Below are 24,953 nucleotides of genomic sequence, written 5' to 3' on the forward strand. Positions count from 1 at the left end.
TTATAGTATCCTGTACAAAGCTTACACAATCTGTACAGGGGAAGTGCTCTCCCATTCCTTTCCTTACTTATTTAGGAGGCTTACTGGAAATGGGGAAAAAAACCCTCTTTTTTTTTTAAAGAAAACAATTGTTTTAAAGAAAAACAATACAGACAGTTTGTATTTACAAGTCTCCAATCACAACTTTCACACAGAATTAACTCCTCATATCTAAAAAAAGTGCATGCATTTTAATTGTACATAAACTTAAATTTCTACAGAGGAAAATAAAACAACACCAGAAAGAAGCAGGGTTTCTGCATAAACCCATTAATTTTTCTAATAAGGTATATTTGACTATTTCTCCAGAATGACAGAACCAATTCTAAGAGACTTTATAAATTACTGTAAGTAATTTTATGGATATTAAGATAATACTTCTAGCAAAACCAGAAAAGTATGTTTACAGTTTACAAGCACTAACAGTTGCACGTATTTATGTTAAGTGGTCTAAGGTCTGCCAGTATGCACATGTGTTTCTTGTAGATAAGAACAGTTCTGGTCTTTGAAATGAGATAGTGAGTCACAGGACTTAAAGAAAAAAAACCCAAACAACACACACTAATGCCTAAATTTCACAGCAAGTTTCAAAGCAGTTTGCTTTTGGTTACTGCACACGAGATTAAGAACAGTGGCATAGAAATAGGACCCCAAAAAAGTACCATGCAATGCTGTCAAAAATTGTTTTTGAGTGTCAGTACTTTAATTTTAGAAGATACTAAGACAACACTGGAAAAATTACATTGCTGCTTTCCTGCAGATAAACAGTTTATTCCCCTTCCACAGCTGTCTAATTAGCATGCCCCACGAGCATTGCATTTTGTATTCAGCTTTATCCATTTTTATTTTACATTACATAGTAATACCTAAAGACGATTCACCTAACACTTTTCCACTTTCAAAATTACTCTAACAAATGAAAGCAAAAAGCTGCCAACAACACTGAGAAGACATTGTGATCGTAGCAACTTTTAATACAACATCAACAGGAACTTGGTTTTAAACCGAACTTTCAAAGAATCAACCGCTGCAGGGTGCCCTAAAGCTCAGACCACAAAAAAAAAAAAAAAAGCATATCATTATATTCTGACAGTTAACTAAGCTGACATAGGAAATTGTATACAACCCCAAATGACTACTCTTATATCGATATAAGTGCAAGACCTCTTCCTTTTTGCTTAGAGGTACACATGAAAATGTGTTTCAAGACAAGTGCATTAACTCAACTCACATTCTGTTTGATAACTGCATAGGAAATAGAATTTTTTACTTGTACCGCCAGCTTTCTCCCCAAGTACTTCTGCGGTTAGTTTTCCTCCTCTTCCAAACTTCCAAATGACAACTCTAATTCTTGAATCAGCAATTTTCATTTTGTTCTTGAGCTTGTCAAAACAAGCAGATTAGCAGTGCTTTTAACTATTATTCTAACAGTAGCTGCAATACTACAAAAGAAACTCACTGCAGAATCAGAGAAACAGGCAAAGAAACGTTTCAGACTGCAACCAATGCTTATCCTAGTGAGGCTGTCAGAAGAAAGGACAGATGAAGCTAGCATTGTTAAGCAGGGAGTCTGAAAATTAGTGTAAAATATGACCAGAAGGTTTTACAAATAGGTAGTTAAAACTTGGTGACAATTCACAAAGCTTTGAAGTGACATCCACTCAAAGATAACTAGAGACCTATCAAAAAATTAAATAAGTTTCCAAATGTCAGCTGTAGACAGTCACAGTGTTGTCACACACAGCCTGCCCATGCACACTAGTTAGTGACTGTAAGCTGCACGCACTGCATGCACTCCTCCAGAGCCAAAAGCAAACGGTGACAGGAGCTACCCACACTACAGCGGGGCACGTAACTCATGTTCCTGCATAAAGAGAGATAGGTTTTTCCAGATACGGTAACAAAAAGTCTGTACCACCCAAGTGTCTCTGTGACTGGGAACAAAGAAGATACAATCTGAGAGGCTCCAGAGTTTCAATCTAATGCACAAGCACCTCTTCATTTGATCATTTCTCTGTGCTTCACTGAGAGCGAGGTTTTTAATCAGTCTTGTATTCCAGGATATAATATAATGCATTTAGTCAAAGTGTTTTTCCACAGCAGTTGATTGACAGTATGCATTAAGGCATTAATGTGCAAAAAAGTATATGGAAGGCTGCATGTGAATAGTTTTCGTTGTGTTTTTTTTCTTCTTTGGGTTTTTGGTTTTGTTTTTTTTTGAAGTGTTCTCTACATAACAACTATTGTTAAAAAAAAAAAGTGGTTTATCACCAAAAAGTCACATTGAAATTACCTCACTACGCAGTGTCATTAAAAAGAGAGAAAAAAAACCAACCTCCCCTACCAAACAAACAATAGCTTTAATGGCCTAAAAAGCGTTAAATCCCTTCTCTAAAGTTAGGGAGTCATCCCAGTACCAATCTCTATTTCCTCCTACTTGCTTCTGTATCCCGAGTACCTCTTTCTTGAAAAATGGACAATTTTATCCATTTGCTGAAAAACACACAGTTTATAGGTAGATAAAGACTGGGAAGGGTGAGAAAGGACACACTGAAAGAGACAGAAGAGACTGTTAATTTAATTAATTTAGGTTTTTTAATCTTTTCTTACCTTTGCAAGTCTTGCCCTCTTAATGAGATCATTGAGTTTTCGCACAGCAGCCTTCTGCGGGAGACTCTGGATATCCTCGAAAAGATCCTGTGCTTCAGCTTCAAAGAGTCTTCGATTCTCTGTGTTTCGGAGAGGATGGGCCCAGAATGAGCCAATGTAGACCCGCAGCACCTCTGGAGTGTTGATCACCTTTCCCAGGGACCACATGAGTGCACCGTAGACCCTCATCAGCTGCTGTGTGTCCACTTGGTCAGCCTTATTAAGCACCACTCGAATCTTGTCATCCTGGCCCCGGAATGATTTAATAGCCTCTGAAAACTCATCTGATATATCCAGCTTATGGGCATCAAAAAGCAGGATGATGCGGTCGACCCTCTCAGCAAACCACTGGAGGACTTGGCAGAAGTCATAGCCTGAAGGAAGAATACACTGTTACAGTCCTACCACTCAGAAAAGCAAGTCTCAGAGAAGGTAGGGCTAGGGACAGAACAAGGGGTCATAGCATCTACCTGGGGAAAAAAGAGGTGGTGGACCCCCTGGAGCGGACTGCCTGTGGACAATGAGGTCAGGACAACTGTACCCTGCATTTCCTTGGACCAGTCTCACTATTATTTCTTTTTAAATAATTTAAAAAAAGCCTTTGTTTTTTTATCACTGCTCTCCTCTCAACCTTGCCATCCATCTCTTATGTTGCTGTCTTCTGTGCTGCTGTGAGTTACTGTCTCACACACATGCTTGCCACCTCCCAGGAGCTCCGGCTCCAGCAGAGCGCCCAAGCCAAGCAGGTCGGTGGGGCTCTTACCGCAAGCTCTCTTCATCACTGCTAACACTGGCCACTTCCATAGCACTGCCTCTCTGTACTAAGAAGGAAAACAGGGCAGGTGCAGCACTCCAGTGTAAGTCAGCAACTAAATTTTGTATTTTAAAACCATTTCCAAACTTACCTCTCCTTGCATTGCAACACTTGCTGTTATTTCTACCACAGCAGCCTCAAGAGATAGAACTTAGAAGTGATGTGCCTGCTTTGCTGATGGCTTTGGGGACGTGACATGCTACAGAACACAAGCAGTGACCTTCCTGATCATCTGAAGCAAACTTTTTGACATTCTAAGGGAAGGCCTAATCATAGCACTTGTCCTAAGGCTTTTTAAGCGCAGCTGGTACCTAAATCCACACAGCAAACAGTATTCAGGAACTCCTTATTTAAAGGTGACACATAATCCACAGAGAGTCACTGCTAGTGATGTGGCATTGGGCTTGGCAAGGATGTGACTCATCTTGTTTGAGTAAGGAACAGCAAGGTATGAGCTGGGAGCTGGCATCCCACCCCTCCTCTTAGAAACAAATCAGAACTAAAAGAGGAAGCAGCCAAAATGCTTTTTTTAAAATTAATAATTATTAAAATATATTAAAAATATATAAATTTTAAAATGTTTTTTTAACTTTACTGGTGTAAAGTTAACCCAAACAGAATTGACAGGTCTGCTCCTAGCAGCATATACTTAAAATTCCAACAGCAAAGAAAGCTCAGTTACCAGGGAGCCCTCCAGGGTGTCTTTGGCAATTTCTCAGCTGTGCAAGATAAGCCTTTAAACTTCCAATCCCCCAGCAAAGAAAACCCACTTAGACTAGTCATGTATGATCCAGTTACCCAAACACTTCGTACATCTGGTCCAGACACAAGAGAAAGACTTCACCACTCCTCATTCTTCCCTAGCATCTTTGAAACAGTATAAATAAAAGGGTTTGGGGACACTGTGAAGCAGCTTAGCTTTTCTTAAAACAATGCTGGTTCGATCAAGTCATGATTCATTTTGCCTTGAAGTTGTTTGTCTTTAACAGGGAACACAAAAGCAAATCAGCTTTCTTTACTTTCCAGCAGAACCTGACTAGGGCCAACATTAAGAAAAGCAGACACACACACAAGAATAGGGGGAAATGGTGAACTCCAGATTTGTCATAGAGCACACTCACACATGTTTAGCAACACAGGAAAGAACTGTCTTAAACCTTTTGCTGAAAAGCAACAGATAGCACATGAAATAAAATCCAGAAATTCTAGTTAATAGTAAAAAAATGCCCTCAGTTACCAGTCCTCCCTCTCCCATCTCCCCTCCCAAAAAAGAGATCATAAAACTTCACTAAATATCTTGCACAGACATGTCAAACTGAAAGGAGAGGGCTATATTAAAAAGGTGTTACTAGGATCCAAAAGGATGCAGGTCAGACTCCTTAACCCGCTATACACACACACACACAGGAAAAAAAAAAAAAAAGCAGCCAACATAATCTTTCCTATTAAAAGGATTACTTTGTAAAGAATGCAAAATCTAGTCCCCCTCCAGATAACGCTGCTCTGGTGCTTTCATATGTTCTTTACTGCGACCAGTTCCTGAAAGGCTGAATGCAAGATGAAAGGTGGGGGCAAGGAGGAAAGCTGTACAAAATACAGCTGGAAGAGAATGCTTCTCACTTTACACTAACAATCTAATCAAAACCCGTATGAATAATTTACCTTTATAAAAATTTAGCAGGAAAGGGAGAAGGAAGATCTTGTATGTCACCTGCATGTAACAACATAGATTTGTGCACTGTTGCAACCGAGTATGCAGCAACCTGTTCAGATTTCACTCATGTTGAAGAAAATATGCTTGAAAATAAATACGTAAAATTGCAAAATGAGGCAAGTTAAATTCTATTAAGTTTTCCACAAACAGATATGTGAGATGATGACTTATAAGGCTGGTTAAATTAATATATAAATTCCCACCACACAGTTGATGGATTTTGAACTGTAGAAACAATTATACAGTCAACAACTGCATGTTAACTAGCAATAAATTTGTTTAAAACATAAATTAAATATTTATGAAGCATTTGCTTTGAGAAAGAGAAGTCCACTTGCTGAAAATGGGTAAGAGAAAGACCTCAAAAATATCTGAAAAATATCTATTCATTTTAATGAAAATTGGTCATTAGAAGCAAACTTATTTTACAAGCAGATTCAGTGGTTATACATTAGAGTATATCCAAACTACGGAGAAGCGATATATGGCTGAGTAATTCAGAACTGAGACACAAAGCATTTATTTAGGATCCTGTCACAAATAGTACATGTATGTGGATTGGGGCTTTTAAAGTTGAGCCGTGCTAAGTCAACCCTGATCACTTAAGAAAACTTGACCAAAAACATTTGGTGTTGATACTTCTCAGTTCCTTGCTGCTCTTCTTCAAAGGTTGTTGTTTCTTCAAGGGTTTGTTCGCAGTGACTGGTGCCAGCAACTGCGCATCCAGCCTGAGGACCTACATCTCACCAGGTACAACATCTATTTGCAAATGCATATTAGAAAGACATAAATCACCCTTGTATCCAGCTAAGTGACAGGGGAAAGCTACGATCCACCAGCTGCACTGCTGAGCTCTTGAGCTTGTCCCAAGCTGCACGGAGGGAACAAGCTGGTGCCTCCAACAGAAGCGTAACTGTTAGGCATCAGTAACAGGCTGGGCAGAGACTAGGGGAGAACAAAAGGAAACAATGTGGGAGAGATAAAAAGTTGGAGAGAAACTGCATGTGATTACCAGCCCTTAACACTGATGAAAGCAATGATGACGAGCCTACATGTGTCATTAGCACAGGGCAAAGTACCAGCCCCATACAGGACAGACACCAGTCACACTCAAAGCTACAGCTCTGCCGCTGTGCAGTACTAGCGTGGGTCAATTTTATGTGCCAGTTAGTAATAAAGATTTAAACAAACAGCAGGCTTTCCCTTGTGGGTGCAAGGTGAATAATTTCAGACTTGCCCTAACACCATCTCCCAAAGCCTTTGCAACTCAGAAAGCAGTATGTGCTCCACCCATCCTCTCTGAGCTCAGACAGTATGTCCAGTTCTTCCACCCCTGGGGCTGGCACAGGAGAGAGGTGCACCTCACGTGAATGCTGCGATGAGGGGCCTCCAAGCTCAGAGAACAGTACCCACTTTACCAGATGAATCAGGTGGGCAGAGCTCTGGGGTGATCCCACCTGCCACTGCTGTCTACAAACCAACCAACCACAGACACAACACACAATTCAGACGTGCACAAGAGCAGCCTTTCCCCCCTGCCTGACCTGCGGTTCTTCTAATGCTTTGCCACAGGTGAGTGTCTAAACTTCCCAGTCCTTCAAAAGGAGCTCAGTCCCACACAGAAAGATGCACTTTTTGCTGTCCAGGGTGAAAGTTTCCAGTTCCATTAATGAAAGCCTGTCTCAGTCCAGCACTCCTGGATAATACTCTTACTGCACTCCTGTTGGTAAAGTAATCCAAAGGAGAATGTGGTGTCCCACTGCAGGGGAAAGCCTGATACAGTGCTGCAGCTACATACATCACCTTACTTAAACCATGACATTTTCACAAGCCAGACTGAACTGAGAAAATTACCTGTATTTGAGTAACTCTAGTTCTAAAAATACAAGCTAACCATATCCTCCATTCTCTTCTGAGCTTTCTCCATATTTCTTAAAACCCTTGCATTCATGCCACTCAATCATGAACCAACCTCCCCTCTCCTTTCTAAAAGCAGTTCCTCCCTGCACCCTGCCAGACATTGCTGCTGCTTCCTCCTCTCCTTACGCTCATTGTTCCTTCCAAATCTTGCAGACCACACGCACATTTCTGTTTGACGTGGGCTTTGTGAATGTCAGCAGTGATGCTGCAGAAGCAGCATAGGGATGGGCATTGTCTGACTGGGGACAATGCTGGCACACGTCTGCACATTCCCCTCCGGCCACTGACGCAGCCCCCTGGACTGACAGGCAGGAAGCTTCTGGCACATCCTCCTGCCGGCAACATGAGCAGGAAAGGTGCATCAAGAGAGACAGCTTTGAATGTCGCACTCTGTATATTTTTGACCCTTCAGAAAGCGATCAACTCCTTCATCCAGAGCCTGGATGCTTTCCAGAGTTATAAATAAAATACACCGGGAAGTGGTGGATATACTGTATTTTTTACATGGTCCCTTTACTGTTTTCCTGCATTTTAAAACTGAAAGTTAACACATGGGATTCCTTTCTTGATCTCAGAAGGCTTCATCTTACTCCTAGTGATAGCTGTCAAATTCTGTCATTATACAGGTGTAATGTCCATTCATAGGTGAATAGGTAAGCAGTTGCTCATGGCAAGATGGAAAAAACCCACAAACAGCAAAGAGTGAAGGTTTTACACTGAGGGCCTGTAATGTTATTCTTCCATCAAACACATTAAAACACCACCAGTAAGAAGCTGCTGCTCACAAATGTTAGAAATAAGATAAACTTCTAGAAAGGTATTTTAAAAACTCAAATATGACCAGACACCAATAATATGCAGAATAGAAAGCATCTAAGAATACTTATCAGGTGTTATTCAATGTCATATTCCATTACTGGATTATGAAAAAAATCTCACCTTGTATATACTATTTAGAAAACAGCAGCAAGATTCGTAAGAAAAAAAAAAAGTTTAAGAAAGAAATAGAAAGAAACCAAAAGCTTAAAAAGCCTACTGAACTATAAAATTTTGAAATAAAAAATTGTGAAACTGTCTGAAATAAATTCTGAAGAATCATTCCGTATATTTAGAGCTTTCCTAGCAAGCACAGAAAAGCATCCCTGTGTTTAAGTCTGTAATTGTCTTCACAGTGAAAGGCAATGGCAGTTCCCATAGCAAAGCACACCAGCTGCAACCTTTTTCAGTGAGAAGTTGCCAGTCAATTTAAGGGGTAACAGCACACAATTTGTAGGAAAAAAAAAGAAGCTTTGCTGGACCAAAGAACCTTCTCTGACAGAGACATATTTAGGGACAGCAGAAAACATCTTGTAGAATCCTGCTTACATTTGCACGCAGTGATGTAAAAAGTAATCAATGCAATTCAAACTTCAAAACATGCTAAACTAGACTTCTAGCATAAATATGTTAAAGTCAGTTCAGACTCCTGCAGGAAGCAGGTCACACAGGCCTCGCTGTGTGCAGCACTGCAGGACAAGTCATGTCTGTACTCCACAAAGCCACCTGTATGGAAACTACACAAGCAGACCAGAAGTCATGTACAGGAAATGTATCTGACTATGCAGTATTTCAGACATGGGTGAGCACAGTACTGCCTAATCATAACAGCGTGTAACAGGTCAATACAGTGACTTGTAGGTACTTCAGGTATGCTGATGCCCAAGTATATGAAACCTTAAACCTCGGCAGCAGTTGTCCTGCAAGCCCATGACAGAGACAACAGTGCTCTAAAGCTGACGCCCAAAACCTTATTTATGGTACAACCACACTGCTTAAAGCTAACAGCATACAGGACAGCCACACCTGTGATGAAAGATCTACACCAAGTTACGTATTCAAGACAACCTTTAGTACATTGGAAAAAAATTCATGGAATGCAATCTAGTCAATTTAAAGCCCATGAAACAGGTGAGAGTTTGAGGTTATCACTGAGCACTTGTCAACTTAGGTTAAAATCCACCATATCAAAGGCCAGGCCAGCTAGGCCATAGAAACAATTGATAAGGCACAAACAATCAAGAAACACAATTTCTGAACAATAAAGGAACAGCAGTCATATGTTTTGTTAAGTCACGAGAGCTATTCTAGATAGCAGTGAAGAGCCACAGTCCCTTAAGGAATGCAGGGCTACCAGTGAAACATTGTCTGGAGCGAAACACAACTCTGTCCCACACGTCAAGGCTGGGACTTCCGCAGCAATCCCTAATGGTGTTGAATTTTGTCACGCAATTGTTCACTTTTTCAGCAGCATATTTAATATGATGCTTTAGTTTCCTGCTTATTTCCTGTTTGTTTCCATGCTGTTCCAAAAGTGGTAACAGATTCTTGAATGCTGCCCAGCATTATTTTCCCTTGATTTAACAAGCAGAGAGGGGGAAAGATGTGGATTTCAGCTCCCTTTTCCTCCACCAAGAAAAACTAAGCACAATGGAGAAGTAGGAGATTTAAGACATCTCTGATTTTAGCAGACACTCTGTGTTACCTGCATCTTAAATTTTTTTTAATTTCTTAAGAGAAGATTTTTCAGGATTAAAGATCATCAGTTACACAGTTGTTTATTAGTGCCTAGAAATAAGAGTGCCAACATGCAGTGTTTGTTTTACTGATCTGGTTGAACAACATTCAGGCCTTTGATTGCACAGATGTTGAGCACATCTCTACTAGTTCACCAATATATCACATACAGGAAAACACAGGTTTCTTGCCATGATGAACACCTTGCCTGACTGTAAGAGCAATAAAGAGGACAAAAGACTCACATTCTGTCACTAAACAAAGAATCCAGAAACATCCAGTAGGCCAGTTTACTAATCAAGCACAGTTTACATTACAGTCCTAAGAAGTTAGTCTCTTAGTCTGTCAGTGCAATGTAAAGACAAGACTGTGCTTGCACAGGTACCATATATGGCACTCATTCTCAAAAATCCCAGGTGTGATATGTTAAAGAACTGATTATTTCCCCTCCCACAGATGTGAAACACCCATTTCCATTCTTAAGCAAAGGTCTGGAAACATAGGGCAGCATAAACCACATACTGGATCACTACCATTTACAACTTCACAGAAATCTCTTGACATGCACTTAAATGCAGCTGAAGGAAATAAGAAGTTATTTACATTACACTGTTTCAATAGTTTCTCAAAGACGGGTTAATTTCTTAAAACAGCACATTAAAAACAGTGTTCAGTTCATTGTAGCATTTTTGATTTATTGAATATTCTCATTCCCTCCTCCTCCTGCTACCTTAACTCTTTTGACTGAAAATTATATTATGGCATGACCAAGCAACCTTAAGAAGCAACACTAGCAGCTGTGCCTACAATAAAAGCAACTTTCTTATAGATCAACCCCCTCAGTTTTTAAACTTGACCAGCTTGAAGAGCTATAGCTATCATGGAGCATTTCTTCATTAGCTTCAATAGTATACATCAGAGTCTTTGTGGAAAGCAATTAAAATGATGGAAATAAGGATTTTTCTCAACAGACCATGCAACCATAAACATTTGCAGCCATAGCAGGACAATAAAAATCCCACCCCCCAGTTTTCAAGAGAAAAAATTCCAAACCCTACATCCAGCCTTAAAACATGGGTCTAACAGGCCTTGTAGTAAGAAAGTTTGGGGCACACCACCACTCAATACCACTAAAACAGGCCCCCAACAGATTAGGATGATGACTTGTCCCATACAGCAAAAATAGCAAGCTCAGTTATTTGCAAGCCCTGCAACTCACCTCTGCTGATGCGCTGCTTCTCTCCAGAAAGAATGCCAGGGCTGTCAATGATACTGATGCTCTTCAGTACCTGGTTAGGTAACTGGGAACACATGAACCTGCAGGAAAGGAGGAGAAAAAAACCAACATTAACAAGAGCTCTAGCTCACATGCAAACTGTCCCTTGAGAGCTCCCCTTTATGTACCTGCTTTTAGAAAGACTTGAGTGAGATTTAAAGAAAAAATAATAAAATTCTGACATCCTACTGAACCCATATGTCCAGTAACTGTTTTTGTTTAAGAAAACAAAATGTAAACAGACAGCTTCTCACAAAAAACAAATCACAGGAAAATCCTGTAGAGCCACATGTCTAAGTGCTGATAAAAGTCCAAATTTTGCAAGAGCCAACAACACGGGCCATATACGCTGCATTAAAAAGACTCCATAAAACAAATGTTTTGCTCAGACCAAAATTAGTATACACAAGAAACAACTCTTCATGTACAACAGCTTTTGCCCAAATTTGAAGAGATTTGAAGGACAAAGGAAGCAAGGCAGAAAGCCACACTGACAGCACGTTTGTACTCCGGCCCCTGGCAGTCACCCTCCGAGCCACCCCCACCTCTGACCTGCCAACCTCCCAGGCAGAGCTCGTGAAAGGACCGAAAACAACCACACTTCTCCCACAAACCTAGCAAAAGCGTTCATACCGCCAGAGCCAGCAGTTCAAATTACGTACAGCATGCCCTAAACAATAACCTTCTGGCTCTGTGGCGGGAGGCATATTCAGTGGTAGTGTTATGAAAAACAATTCACAAGGGCTCACAGTGCCGTGCAGAACACCTCAGGCACTAAATCTGAGCAACTCTGATGCTCCTAGGATAGCTCATGACTGAAGACCTTGCCCTCCCTTCATCATGAGCTGCCTGCAGGAGATTTGCATAAGCCTTAATCGCCTGACCTGGCAGGAGCTGAAGGCCCTCCCGGGGGGGCACAAGATGGCCGCCCCTCCTCGCGCTGCAGAAGGCCTGTTACCTCCAGCGAGAGGGCATCACAGCAGCAGGTCCTAGCCATGCCAAAGCAAACTTCAAGAGCAGCAATAATCTGAGTTTGGAAGAGTTCAGACAGTCAAATATGGCATAGAAAAGGAAGATACATCAAAATTCGGAAGCTGCTGTGGGACGGTTAATGACCCAGCTGATTCAAAGGAAATCAGGAAGAGTAAAATAATCCTTACACCTCGCTTCATCTTGTTTTTCAGGTGACCTTGTAGCAATGAGCCTGAACAAAAGCACACAGCATCCCATCTTGGGTACAAAAGAACAGCAGCATCAGCTACACCTCTCCCTTAAACCCGGGGTGGAGTAGGTGGGGAAGCAGCAGCCATCTCGGCCTGATTAAACCTGAGGGTACATAAACAGTACTCTCCTTTTGGGGTGTTGTTTTTGGTTTGGTTTTTTATTTGTTTCTTAGTGGAACACCAGGTGTAGAAAATACCGCGCATCTGAAGCAAACTCTTCCACTAAGGCTTATTTTTTACTAGCTTAAGAGATGCTTCCGAAAGAGCAGTGAGGTACTATTGAGTAAAATGAAGTTTTTTGAACTTTCCAAAACCTAAAGGAGACACTACGTTAAAGCAAACACATTTTCTGGAAGTATAGTGGATATGCATAAGGGACAAAGAAAATACATTTGACCATGTCAACCATTACCAAAATAACACATCACTAGTAGGTACAACATGAAGTAGCTTTCATAAATTTGGAAGTGTGAAGGCTGGATTTTCACATATGTTTTTTTCTTATCACTTTATTACAACCCTAGAAAGCCCAGTGCTTGTTTAGTATCACTGAGATGCTTCTAGACCTATCTTATAGGAAGACGGGCACCATTATCTCAGCTGAACAATACGGCAGTATTTTCCCTTTGCATCCAATTATGCATCACCAGAACTGGGACAGCTGGAAAAGACAGTGTAAGAAAAGAACTACAGGCCTCAGAATGTAAAGAAAATGCAGTCTCCGCAGCAGTCGCTAGTGGCAAAGGGAGGAGGAAAGTATATAGGAAAAGGAAATAAAATAGAAGGATAAACTCAGAATTACCTGGCTGTAGCTTTTAGAATATATCCATGATGTAAAGACAACACATCGGTTAAAAAAAAATATCTTACATCAAACTAATATTTCAGACAACTTAAAACTGTAATCCTAGCTGTATTTGAATATCTCTTTTTGACATTGAGACTTGGCTCTGACCCACTACTTCCTGTATGACCTGCATAAAGTGTCATTTTAAGTGCTGCATCATCAAAAGATAAACTACATACTGCCTACCTAAATGACAACAGACCTTAACAGAAAACGCATTACAAAAATAATTGTGTGAATGAGATCACTGTAACTGCTTGTGACACATTAGACCTTTGATCCTGTCATGTTTTTCATGTTACGATAAAACGATTGTTAGAGAAAATGAGCAATAATAGTCTATCCTTGCAAAAATTAGTTACATTGTTTGCAAAAATGAAATCAACAACCTTGTAATCATCTTGATTTTATATTATTTTTTTAGATTAACTTTAGATGACTCAAAGACTCTAGTAAAAATTTATACTCCTTTTTGTGTCCATTCAGATACCCATTGGAATAGAGCAGGACCACGAGTTTCTTCTCAGCAGCACCAACTTATTTCTGTGATCTTCTGGTATGCTGCAATATTCTTTTGTCACTTTAACTAGCATCCAAGGGCACACTAGGTCCTGTCCCTGCCTCCTTCACCCCCTGCTTTCCTTAAAAGTACTCAGGAGAAGTAAGAGACAAGTTTCTACACTCAGGAGCCTTACAGAGACATCTATCACAAACAGTGAGATACAGGAGAAAATACGAAGGGGTCATGGGAAAAAAAAAAAAAGAGGCAAGGTAACATCAATAAATTAGTACAGCTAATTAGTAAGTACAAGCCTTGATGGGTGCTACTGTTTTTAGTTTCTCCATTACCTCAGTCACTATTTCCTTTCATGTTACATTTAGATGAAAAGGTCACCAAACTTTGCAGTCTAAGCATCCATAGCCTTAAATTCTTCCATAAAGCAAAACACTAGGATTGGGAAATAATAATAATAAAAAAAAGTGGGGGCGTGAAAGAAAGCGCGTAGGGAAAAATCTATTAACACAGGAGTGAAAAATGTAATATTGGGTATAAAGGATTTTCTGCATGCCAAATGAGAGGAGACAAAGTAAAATATGTAGTACGATTGCAGGTAAGAACAGGGCAAGGTAACTCAAAGATACTGAACTGAAGTCCAAGATATCTTCAACTAGGTGAAGTTGGAAAGAAAAGGAGCTAACAATTTTTTAAAAAGCAGCAGTATGATCAGAGTGGCAGACCGAGGGTGATGCTAGGGAAATATAAGCACCTAGATCTCCATTGCAAAACTAAGGAGTGAATGTGACTGTTGGGGAAGATCAGGCCGCTCACAGCACTGCAATACAACAGCATCACAGTCACCACAAGAACTGGAATAATTTAGGCAGTTATTTTGGATGTACATCTTTTTAGCTAGCAAATTATCTTGCTTGCCTAAGATTCAGGACCTGACACAAATAGCTAGACAGATGATTTAGCCAAAAAAATTATGCGCATGCCATTCATCCAAACACAGCATTATTACATGTTGCGTGTAAGTACTTGAATATTGTGCAAAATACGATTTACAGTACAATTACATTAACTTTGTGCACAGAGCACAATGGTGGGAAAAGAGAAACAGAATAATGATTGGCGGACAGGACTTCACCAACAATCTCACAGAAAGGGATCATGGACCACAAAATTATTAATTAAAATGGGACTTGGCTGCAGCTTCCCACAGTACATATGCCTATCTCTCAGCAAAGTGATAGCCAAGCCAACTATAAGCAGCTACGAACTTTCTTCTGTGAATAAGCACAGCAAGAGATAAGACTTGGTGAACTTTTAACACATATGCCAGTGTTTATCAGCCAAACAGGAAAGTTTATTGTTAAAAGAGAACCAATTTAGATTAATTGGCTTAGAAAGACAGGCCTCTCTGTCAAATACAGGAAAAAAACAAGCGGATTTCTCACACAATGTGAACAAAGTTATTAATAACTTTTAACTGGAAATATTTAGCCTGCTACTTAAGTTACCTACAGCAGAACTCATGGCTTCTGAACAACTCTTCCCTTTTTTGCAAATATGCGGTAGCCATTCAGAAACTAAGACTATCATCCTGGTCTATGGGACTGCGTGAAGACAAGCCAGTCAATATTTAACACTTAACAGTTGAGTATGTATTTATGCAGAAGGCGTATTCAAATACTCTCCATTCTTCTAGACCTTTTTACATATCCCAGCAATTCACAATTTTAAAGAGCTATACCAAGACCTCTGGTGATACCAGCAGAAAGGAACAAGACAGCAAAGGGAAAATATTTTTTGCCTTATTTTGGACAGTAGTTTTTAATAATAGTACTCATCTATCAGTTTTATTGAGCAGGAGAATTTGTGCCCAAACTGATCCTAAGTTCCAGCTAGTGTAATGCCTTATAAACAAGTCAGCTGGTGGAGCATTTCAGCAATTCTCTGTGAACTGCTTTTAACAATGATTTTCTGTTCAGATAACTGAATATATCTGTGGTAGTGCTACCACACCCTAGTACTGCCTTTTTTTTATTTTATTTTTTATTTACATGAACTGCCACCACTCCTGCTTGTGTTTGAATATTTACTCTATGCTGTGCACAACAAATACAGTAGAAAAAGCTTAGTAAAAAACCTTGATGCTTGGAGATGGTATCAAGCAGAAATTTAAACATAAAAATCATGACAGCAAGCAAACAGATCTCACCTGTTCAGGAAAGCATTTCCAAAGCGGCTAAGTTTGCGGAATGGCTTCTTAGGATCAACAACTAGGGCATTTCCAGGAATGCTTCCTTCTGAATCTCCATACATCACAGCAATAAAAGAATCCGTGGTGGGCTCTGGACCGATCCGCATTCCTGGAAAGTCTTGTTCAAGCAGGTATCTAAAGATGGGGAAAACGTAAAGTAACAGAATGAATGACTGGGAACTATGGCAAAAGCAAATACCTGTAATTCGCTTGAAAATACTCAAGGATACACACACTTTAGAATAATAAAAGTACAATTTTCCTGCATTACATTAACTGGGTGGGAGAACAAAAGAACTGAATTTCAGTTTTTGATCCCAGTGCTGTAGTTTACACTACAAGACACTGCTGCTTTTGTGTGTGTTACCAAGCCTACGCAAGTGCTGCCGATACTAAAAAAGGAGCGGTTTGAAACAGCACATGAGCAGCATCAGTTTGCTGACAGATCGAACCCTTTGATTAACTCAGTATGCTATTTACTAGTTTCAACTCATCTTACCCAGGCAGAGATAAGACAGTTATGAGATAATACAGTTAAATCTGTTTGGGAGTGAGGAAAGGATTTTTTCCTTTTGACTTGCATATCAAAAAGTAATTGTTAACTTAAGTCAGACCTGCAGAACTTGACACCTAACAGTAAAGTACTTCCAAGATGCACTGAGTCAGGCAGCGCTGCACCAACAGAAACCATTTTGCATCTCCCTTTGATTAGTCCACTCAGATGCAGAGAGCACATACTCACAGGGCCAAGTCTGATACACCAAGCCTTAACTTTCCAGACAACAAGGTCTCAAATGAAGGACAATGTATTTAAATGCTAAAGCTTAATGGAACCAGAGCATGTATGTACAGAAAAAGACTGCCTGCATCCCTTCCTGGATGGCAAGTGAGAAGCAAAAGCAGCCCCAAGCCTCCAGCTTACAACGCTCCTGCAGCCTACACTATGGTAACTGCCACTTTTCAAAAACAGCAGCAGACAACCCAGCTGAACTTGAAAGTTTGGGGGCAAGTTTTTCCTGAAAAAATATTTTTCTCTCCTCTTTTTAAGAAAAACGAGTGCTACTGTCCTCATTCACAACAGCACCATCTTGAAAATGTTCACCTCAAAACTAAGACCAAATTGTTTTCAAGTATGCTGTAGTGTGACATTACATGGAGCATTAAAATTCTCGAATAAAGTTCTCTCATACTTAACTGATTCCATGGGTTCCATGTCATCCTGGAGTTCTTAAGAACTCCTCACAATTTTAACCAACTATAATTTACTTTTTTACATAATCAAAGCTGGATTTAAATGAGAATTCTTCTTCAGGCACAGGTGATGGTCCTGCATCCAATGACAGCACATCTATATTAACATCAGTCTTTGAGTAATAGGTTTGTTCTGGCCCTTAATCCAACAGCTCTATGCCTGTTCTGCTGTCATTTCGTAAACCAGTATTGATTTGAGAGGACTTGCAGACTACTGTTGCTGCAAAAAACATTCTGCAAATTGTCTTTAAATTCAGTGCCCAAACATTCACAGACTTTATAGATCAGGGCACAGAAGCTGAATTTAAGGAACTAAATACACACTACACATTTCAAAGATCGTTTTCCACTAGCCTTAGCAAACTGGCTCCCATCAGCTCAACCTATGATCTGGGAGACTTAAAGCATAGAACAGTTACTTACGTGAGATTTCCTGCAGTTTTCTACTTCCAAACAATTTTTTTAAAAAAGCCAATGCTAAAAACTGTGAGAAAGGAGGCACATAAGAACAGTCATGCCAGAACATGCCAAAGTCAATTTGTTCTACTTACAGAATAAGCTGTACCTAGTACACAGTAAGAGGGAAATAACACTAGCCTCTCCCCAAAAGCAAAAAAAAACAAACCACCATGGGTCTGCTGAACAATGCAACGGCCACCTCATCCTATGAAGTAGATCATGTAACAAAATGAAGACAAAACTGTTTTGACAGCTCAGCAGTTGACCCCTTTACGCATGGAAACCCAGGGCTTTCAGGTGTTACAGCAAACAGCTGAACTCCCCAACACTCAGAAGTGTGCTCCTGCCTCCTGATGGAACACCACAGCAGACTAGAGCCCTCTCGAACAGGATCCAAAAGCCAACTCTCAAGAGCCACTACTGTTTGCAGACTGGACTTATCCACAGCATTGTTTTTGAAAGATCAGTTATACTTTTATCTTCCAAAATAAGATTATTTTTTTTAACTTGCCAAGATAAAACACTCCAAAGTCTCTCAATTCTACTCTTCCTCACTGCCCATCTTTTAAAAGGGAAAGTATCTCTAAGATACTGGTAACCAAGTTACTTTCTTGACAGGAATGGTCATTCCCACACTTCTGCTGACAGAGGCAGCAATTCATAAGGTGGCAACCCATATGACAAGAAGTTCCCAGAGCAGCAAGAAAGAACACTGTACTGAATCAAATGCACACAAGAGAAGTTCCAGAACTCAGGTCACAGAAAACTACCTGATGGGACCTGAATGCAGGATAAGACACCTCCACGCTAACAGGGTAATTGCTATCCATCATAAGCTTGTGAACCTGCCAGGCATAGCTATGGACATTCAGTGGTGGTGGCCTTTTAGATGGCTGAAAAAAAAAAATAATCTCACGGGGTACTCATGAAGTTGCTGCACATGTATTACCTGCAGAATTTACAAACAGTTGGATGTATGGAACACCTTTCAGTACTTCCAACATCTGTATTTTCAGCTCAGAACCCGAAGTATAAATTCAGATTTGCTCGTTATTGAAATGACTAAACAAGAACAAAGCACTACTGAACTGCAATGAACTTCCAAGTTATTGTCACAGATGCAGCTTCAAAAACCAGGCGCTCATAGCGGTGACACCCCAGGAAGGCAAGATCTCCTTCAAAGCGCTGAGCTCCCCCCAGCCCCAAACAGTCACAGTACTGAGCCTGGTACAGCTATTCAACAGACACAGGAAACACTTTGCAAGGCAGGTATTTTCCATTAAGACTGCCTCACAGTTGCATACCAACAATCAGCACAGACTAAAATAAACCCTAGTTCTTGAGCAGTGGTTTTACAAGCTGTATTGTACTTCCTCTCAGCCTGAAAATACCAGTTTCACTTAGCCACACAGAAGGGGTGAGCAGTTTTCTGTAAACTGAAAAGCTGCAAAGATTTTTGTACAGTATGCTATATTAACATAGGAAAATACCTGGATTTTCAGCGGGGAGAGAGTTCAAAAAGGTTCACAGGAAGAATGCTCAAAAATAGCAAACGTCCCAAAGACAGTCTGGATCAAACAGCAGACATCCTGTTGACTGTCTCCCTTTGTTTTCACCTGGGGGCTATAACCTTTCTGCTTTGCCAATAAACATTCATCTACCTTCCTTTGCAAGATGTATAGCCAGACTATAGGAAACTGGTTTACAAAGCGCCAGAAATAGCAAAGATTACTCACAGTTGCGGATACCAGTAATCATATCTTAAGTCTAAGTGCTTTCGCTAAGCCATACTAAAGCATAAACACAGGTGAGCCAGACAGAGCGGCACTGCACAGGGACACCCCGTGATGCACTGGGAGACAAACCCGGGTCTCCTTTCACAGGGCTGCTCACCTCCTTACTACATATGCACCCAAATCCTCCACACTATTGTTTTTTTAAACGCAACAAAACTAGCTGATGTTTGCTTTCGTGTAAGAATTCTGCTCCAAATAAATAAAACTTTCACACAGGGCTAGTAACAAAGAAGTTCCAGCCTTCACCCAAAGAAACCGAGGGACATTTTCCCCCCTGAAGAAAGAGGTGCAGCCATACAAAAGGGTGTTTTCACAACACCCAGCTCAGGCCGAGTTAAACAGAAGGAAGTTTACCATTTTAACCTCTGAATAATACCTGTGAGCAAAGTAAAAGCACAGCCTGGCAAGCTGAGGAATTCACTTCTGTTTTTCCTCATCTTGGTAAGCTCTTTTTAAAAAGAAGTCAGTCTCTCACACTTTTAAAATAGAAAAGTTATTACCCAGTAAAAAAGTATTAGACTAGAAGTTTAATTCAGTGTTAAAAGGAAAGAAAAAGGTCAGCAACTACAGACTCACTGGTACCGACCAGCTCCTATCTCTTTTTCATACGCTAGAATTCTCCTCTCCTGTCCCTCCTTTCCCTGCTTCTTGCCCTAAAGCAGCCAGGAGAACTGAAAGAATTATAGAAGTTGCAAGGCCAAGCAGCTCACATGCAAAATAAGTATCTGGCCTCCCACCCCATTAAAAACAATCAGACAAGTATTAACATTTGGGCCTGGATTTGTCTGTTTGAAGTGTCAGCATTGTCAAATGCATGAATAACATATCACCACTCTCCACCTTAGAGAAACCCCGGCCAGTTTCACTACACTGTTCCAAGTGCAAAGAGGATAAACACTGTAAAGTGAAAAAACAGAAGAGCTGCTGGAAACCTGGAAGCGTTTGTTTGCATATCTTAATCCCTAGGGACATTCACTCATTGCTAGATCAGTGTTTTCCATGAAGACTTAGTGGAAGGAACTGGGTGGATGTGGATGTGTCAGAGGTATGAAAATGTGAAGCTCTCACGATAACGTCTAAATCAAAGTAAATCCCAAGTGAGTTGTTTGTCAACTAAACAGAATTGTTATGTTCACACATAAACTCAACAGTGAACACTTAAGCAGCTCTAGTATGTCCCCCTGACTATGAAAAGGAGAAATGTGGAACAAAAAGCACTTTTAAGATTTAAAATAATGACTGCTTGTTAAAAGGCTACTGGGGAAGGAATCCCTATAGTCCAACTTCATTCTAAGAAAAACTATCTACAATAAACCTGAATTATAGCAATCTTGAGAGTGCATACATTTTTCCCATGGGAAATTGAGCCTACCAGAGGGGAAATTTATTTGCTGCTGACCTGGATCCTGTAATTTTTTTCCTCATATCCCCTCCTAAGTCTCGCCTTCAGCATACAACCACTTCCCTTTTTCTGCTTTTCTTTTTCTCCTCTAAACTGGATTTTGAGGAACAGTCACTGTGACACTATTGTCTAAGTTGCTGCCCGTCTTGAATAGAGTATTTTCTCATGCTGATTCAGCCAATTATTATCTATTCTATAGCAAACACTGATGTAATGAATGTTCATCGTGGTGCGGTCAGACCGCAGTCCTTTAGAAGCAGTAACCACTGTTCTACTACTGAATGCAGCTCAACAGTCAGCTCCTGTCTTCTCTGATACCTAACAAGGGGTTAAACCACTCTGCAATCTACAGAAAATGGGGACAGGAGAACGGGGTAAGTGTGTGAAGGGAAGGGCACATCACGGTAGAAGTCACCTCCTCCATTCAGTCAGGTATTTTAATAAAATGCATGAGAAAACGTCTTTGAAAGCTTGATCTCTGTCAAATTTGTGTGGGCATCTTCGACCAACAGTGACCAGTGCTAAAAAAAAAGCTGGAAATAGCTGTGATAAGCGAAACTTCTTTTCTCATTCAGACGGTACATTATTGTCGGTCAACGTGATTGGCTCAGTATTTTATGGTTAAGGGGATAACAAGTTACTCACAAAGCAACAGTACCGAAAATACATCTAAGGCACTGCAAGGAATAACATTTCTAAGCACAATATGGACAAAAAGGACAAATATGGACAACTGTAAAGGACAGAAAACTTGGATGTATCAAGAACATGCATTCTCATCCAAGGCAAACTCTTGCAGGAGGGGAAAAACGTTCAGATGAATTGCCAATGCCACAGCAGCGGACAGGCAGCTACGGATTTGGGACCCTTCTGCCTCTGTAACACCCGTGCCCTCGCTGCCTCTGTAAGCCAGGTAACAACGCTTATCTGGAAACATATACGGACGAACAAAGCAAATGTAGTTTCAGAAAAGAAAACGAATCAGCATGGCTACAGAAACATTAGGAAAATCCACATCACTCTCCCCACTGACACATGCTTTCTTGTGACTACCTCTGGGGATCGTGAAACTGAGGTTCTTTTCCTTTAGTTACAGCCCAATTTCTGTTTTTAAAATAGTTCTCTGAGGGAAACCACTTTAACTTCAGGAATTCAGCAATAATCAGTACAGAACCAAGTTCAACTTCAAGCTTTCAATTAGCTAGTTGTAAAACCAGAAAAGAAACACCATTAGCTCTGCAAACAGTTGAAAGCTCTCAGGTGAGTGAGGGTAAACACGGGGGGGGGGGGGGGGGGGAAGGTGGCAAGCCTTTTGCACTGCAAAACGAAAGCTGTGTTTGGGCAAGGCTCCCCATAACCTTTGGAGCCGAAAGAGAAACACTGTAAAATTTACAGAAGAACTGTAATGAGCTTCAGATATGAGGTCAAAATTTGGTCCAAGTGATCACTCAGTATCTTTTGCAGAGTTTTGAGTAACTTGAGGCTGATGATTAAGGGGTAGATGAGAGGCAAACACTCTCAAATACGTGCAAAATAGTCACAAAGCTCCTAACACCCGAGGCACGCTTCAGCCCCCTGAAATCGGTCAGTAACAAACTGGGCAAGAAGGAAGCCGGGACGGAGAAAATCCTGCAACAGCAGCAGCGGCGTGAAGTTGCCATATTAGTGATACTGCTGGTTGGCGGCACTTGTCGGGGGGGGGGGGGGGGGGGGGCGGCAGGAGGACCGCCCAGATACCGTGTGGTTTTTTGCCCAAAATTGTCGTCGCGTTTCTCTCCTGCCTTCACATCCAACCGACGCACTGGACTAGTTTTGGGAAAGAAGGGGGAAAGAAGGTTCGGCGGTCGCGGCAGCCACGCCGTTTCGGCGGAGGGCCCGCTCCCCCGGCAGCGGCCGAGGCGTTTCCACGCAGCGAGGCGGGCGGAAGCAGCCGCCCAGGCTGCGCTTCCCGCCGGGGCGCCGGCCCGGCAGAACCCGCTCGCCCGGAAGGTGCCGGCAGCCCGGGGCGCGGCGCACACCCGCGGCCCAGCGCGGGGGCTCCGGCACCGGCCCCGCTCGCCGCGGGGGCACGGGCGCGTCCCCGCCGCCGCGGCTGCCGGGCAGCGCTCCGGCCGCTCGGCGCTCCCGGGCGGGGGCCGGCGGGCGTTCCGCGGGAGGGGGCGCGGGGCTGCGGCGGGGTCGCTCACCGGATGAACGTCGTCTTGCCGGTGCTGTACTGCCCCACCAGCAGCACCATGGGCTTGTTCTCGAAGTCGGCCTCCTCCAGGGCGGGCGAGTGGAAGTCATGGAACCGGTAGTGCTCCTCCAGCGGCAGCAGCTTGCGGAGGTAGAGGTCCCGCAGCCCCCCGGTCACCGTCTGCACCACGTCGCCGCCGCCGCGCTCCCGCCCGCCGCCCTGCCGCCCCAGCCAGCTGAACATCCCGCCGCCGCCGCCAGCGCCCGCCGCACTGCCGCCGCGGGCACGCAGCCGGGCCGGGCCGGGCGGGGCGGGGCGGCACCGGCCGTGGGAGGGGCGGCGGCGGGGTCTGTGCGCGGCCGCGCCCCTGCTGCCGAGCGGCGGGGGCTCTGCGGGGTGGGGATGGGGTTTGCGGGGGGGGGGGGTGTTGCAGCCTTTGCGGACGGGCTGATTTCTTTGCCCGCGCACACACAGGTCCGGCCCCGCTGCCCTTCAGCGCCGAGCTGTCAGCCCCTTGCCAGGCAGCCGGGCCCCTCGTGCGACCCCCTCGTGCGAGCCCCCGCTCCCCGCGGCAGCCCCGGTAGCTGCAGCCGCGGGCCCTGAGGCTGCGTTAAACCCCGAGGGAGGGCCCCCGCCTTTTCCTTGGGATTACATGAGATTTTAACGGGGTCGGGACCGTACCCCCAGAACCGTGCAGAAATCGGTAACACGAACATCTTTTTTTCCGACATAGAAGTCTGTCTGTGCTTACTCACTACTTCAACCCAAAAGTTTGGGCTCCCAGGTAAAACAAAAAAAAAAAAAAAAAAAAAAGGAGGGGGATTTGTTGCTGAATCTGTGTGTAAAAATTCTAAGTGTCCCTTTTGTGTTACACACATGTCCGTGGCTCCTCTGCAACATCCTTATGATTGAAATCCCTGTTTGCTGCTCCAGCACATCTGCTGATTCACATTTTTAGCTATGTACCTTTCTTCCTCCTAATTTCCAGCTTCTCTGTACGCTCCGGCTCTTTTCTAAATACATCAGCAGGTTTGGATGTGCCCTTTCCCCGTCCCTCCTCCCGATGCTGTTCCTCAGAGAACTGATGTTGGGCTTTAACAGTGCTCAGTCCTGAGCATTCCACCACTGCCTTTTCTTGGTTCCTTGCTTCACATTTTATTTCGAGCTGTGCGTGTGTTTTGCAACTCTTTTGTTGCAATTTCCATGCTGAGTCTAAAGATTTTGTACCATTTCATGTAGGGTCTTGCTGACTGGCTTCCTCATTTTTTGGTAAATACCCTTTTTGTAGTTCAGTTTTGTATTCCTCTCATTTTAATGATTTATCCCCATAGCTTAATCCGTAGGTAATTAAGTTGTCCTTGCAGTTACTTACATCTTCTCCATCTTACTTCAGTAATTTCTTTTAAATGAGCCTTGTAACACCACATCTTTAGTAGTGATGACTACTCCTGATCATTTATTAGCTGCAAAAATAGCTGAGCTGTGGAAAACCTAAGCACTGCTGTCTGAGGTGAGACTGCTTACCCACTCATCTTTGGTGCATCCAGTATTTAATGACCAGGAAAGAGGGCAGGGACAACATTCCCTCAGACTGTCCTCCTACCTCTGGGAGCTGGTGATTCAGTGCAGGACCAAGGCAGATGTGGAGCCCTTGTATTTTTTTTAGTCCTTAAATATTTTCCAGCAAATGCATCAATCAGGATTTTTTGACCGCATAAACATTTATCAACAACAACATCCATTGTCAAAGAGGTCTGTAACTAAATTTGTCTGATCCCCTCCAGCTCTTGTATTCAAAGAGAGGTGCACAGTCACTCCCTGTTCAGCACCCACAGGGCACTCCGGATTTCCCAGGTCTCGCTCTTCTCTGCCTCTCACTCCTGCTGTCCTTTTTCTAGGTTGCAGATTCTGTGCCTACTCACTCCTCGTGTGGAAGTTGTTCCACCTCTGGTCACCGCTGTGTTCTTCTTGAACACGGAGAACTCAGGGACACCAAACCATTATTTCACATAAGCTTTTTTGAAATGGGGTAAAGGGTTCTTTGTTCTCCATGACCCCTTCCTGGCTGC

The 24,953-nt window shown here is 42.4% G+C and overlaps 1 protein-coding gene across 1 annotated transcript in view; it reads right to left on the minus strand.

Annotated features, from left to right (window-relative positions):
• EHD4 (EH domain containing 4) overlaps positions 1-23,152 on the minus strand; it is a 30,898-nt gene extending 7,746 nt beyond the window's left edge. Inside the window, exons 1-4 of the mRNA XM_037394040.1 lie at positions 22,895-23,152; positions 15,759-15,935; positions 10,909-11,006; positions 2,650-3,062 (exon numbers count right to left, since the gene is read on the minus strand). Of these exons, the coding sequence (XP_037249937.1) occupies positions 2,650-3,062; positions 10,909-11,006; positions 15,759-15,935; positions 22,895-23,127 (921 nt within the window). The 5' untranslated portion in view covers positions 23,128-23,152. The remainder of the gene's footprint in view (positions 1-2,649; positions 3,063-10,908; positions 11,007-15,758; positions 15,936-22,894) is intronic.
• Positions 23,153-24,953: the final 1,801 nt, after the last annotated feature.

This window comes from Falco rusticolus, chromosome 7 (assembly GCF_015220075.1).
Source record: "Falco rusticolus isolate bFalRus1 chromosome 7, bFalRus1.pri, whole genome shotgun sequence".
Classification (NCBI taxonomy): Eukaryota; Metazoa; Chordata; class Aves; order Falconiformes; family Falconidae; genus Falco; species Falco rusticolus.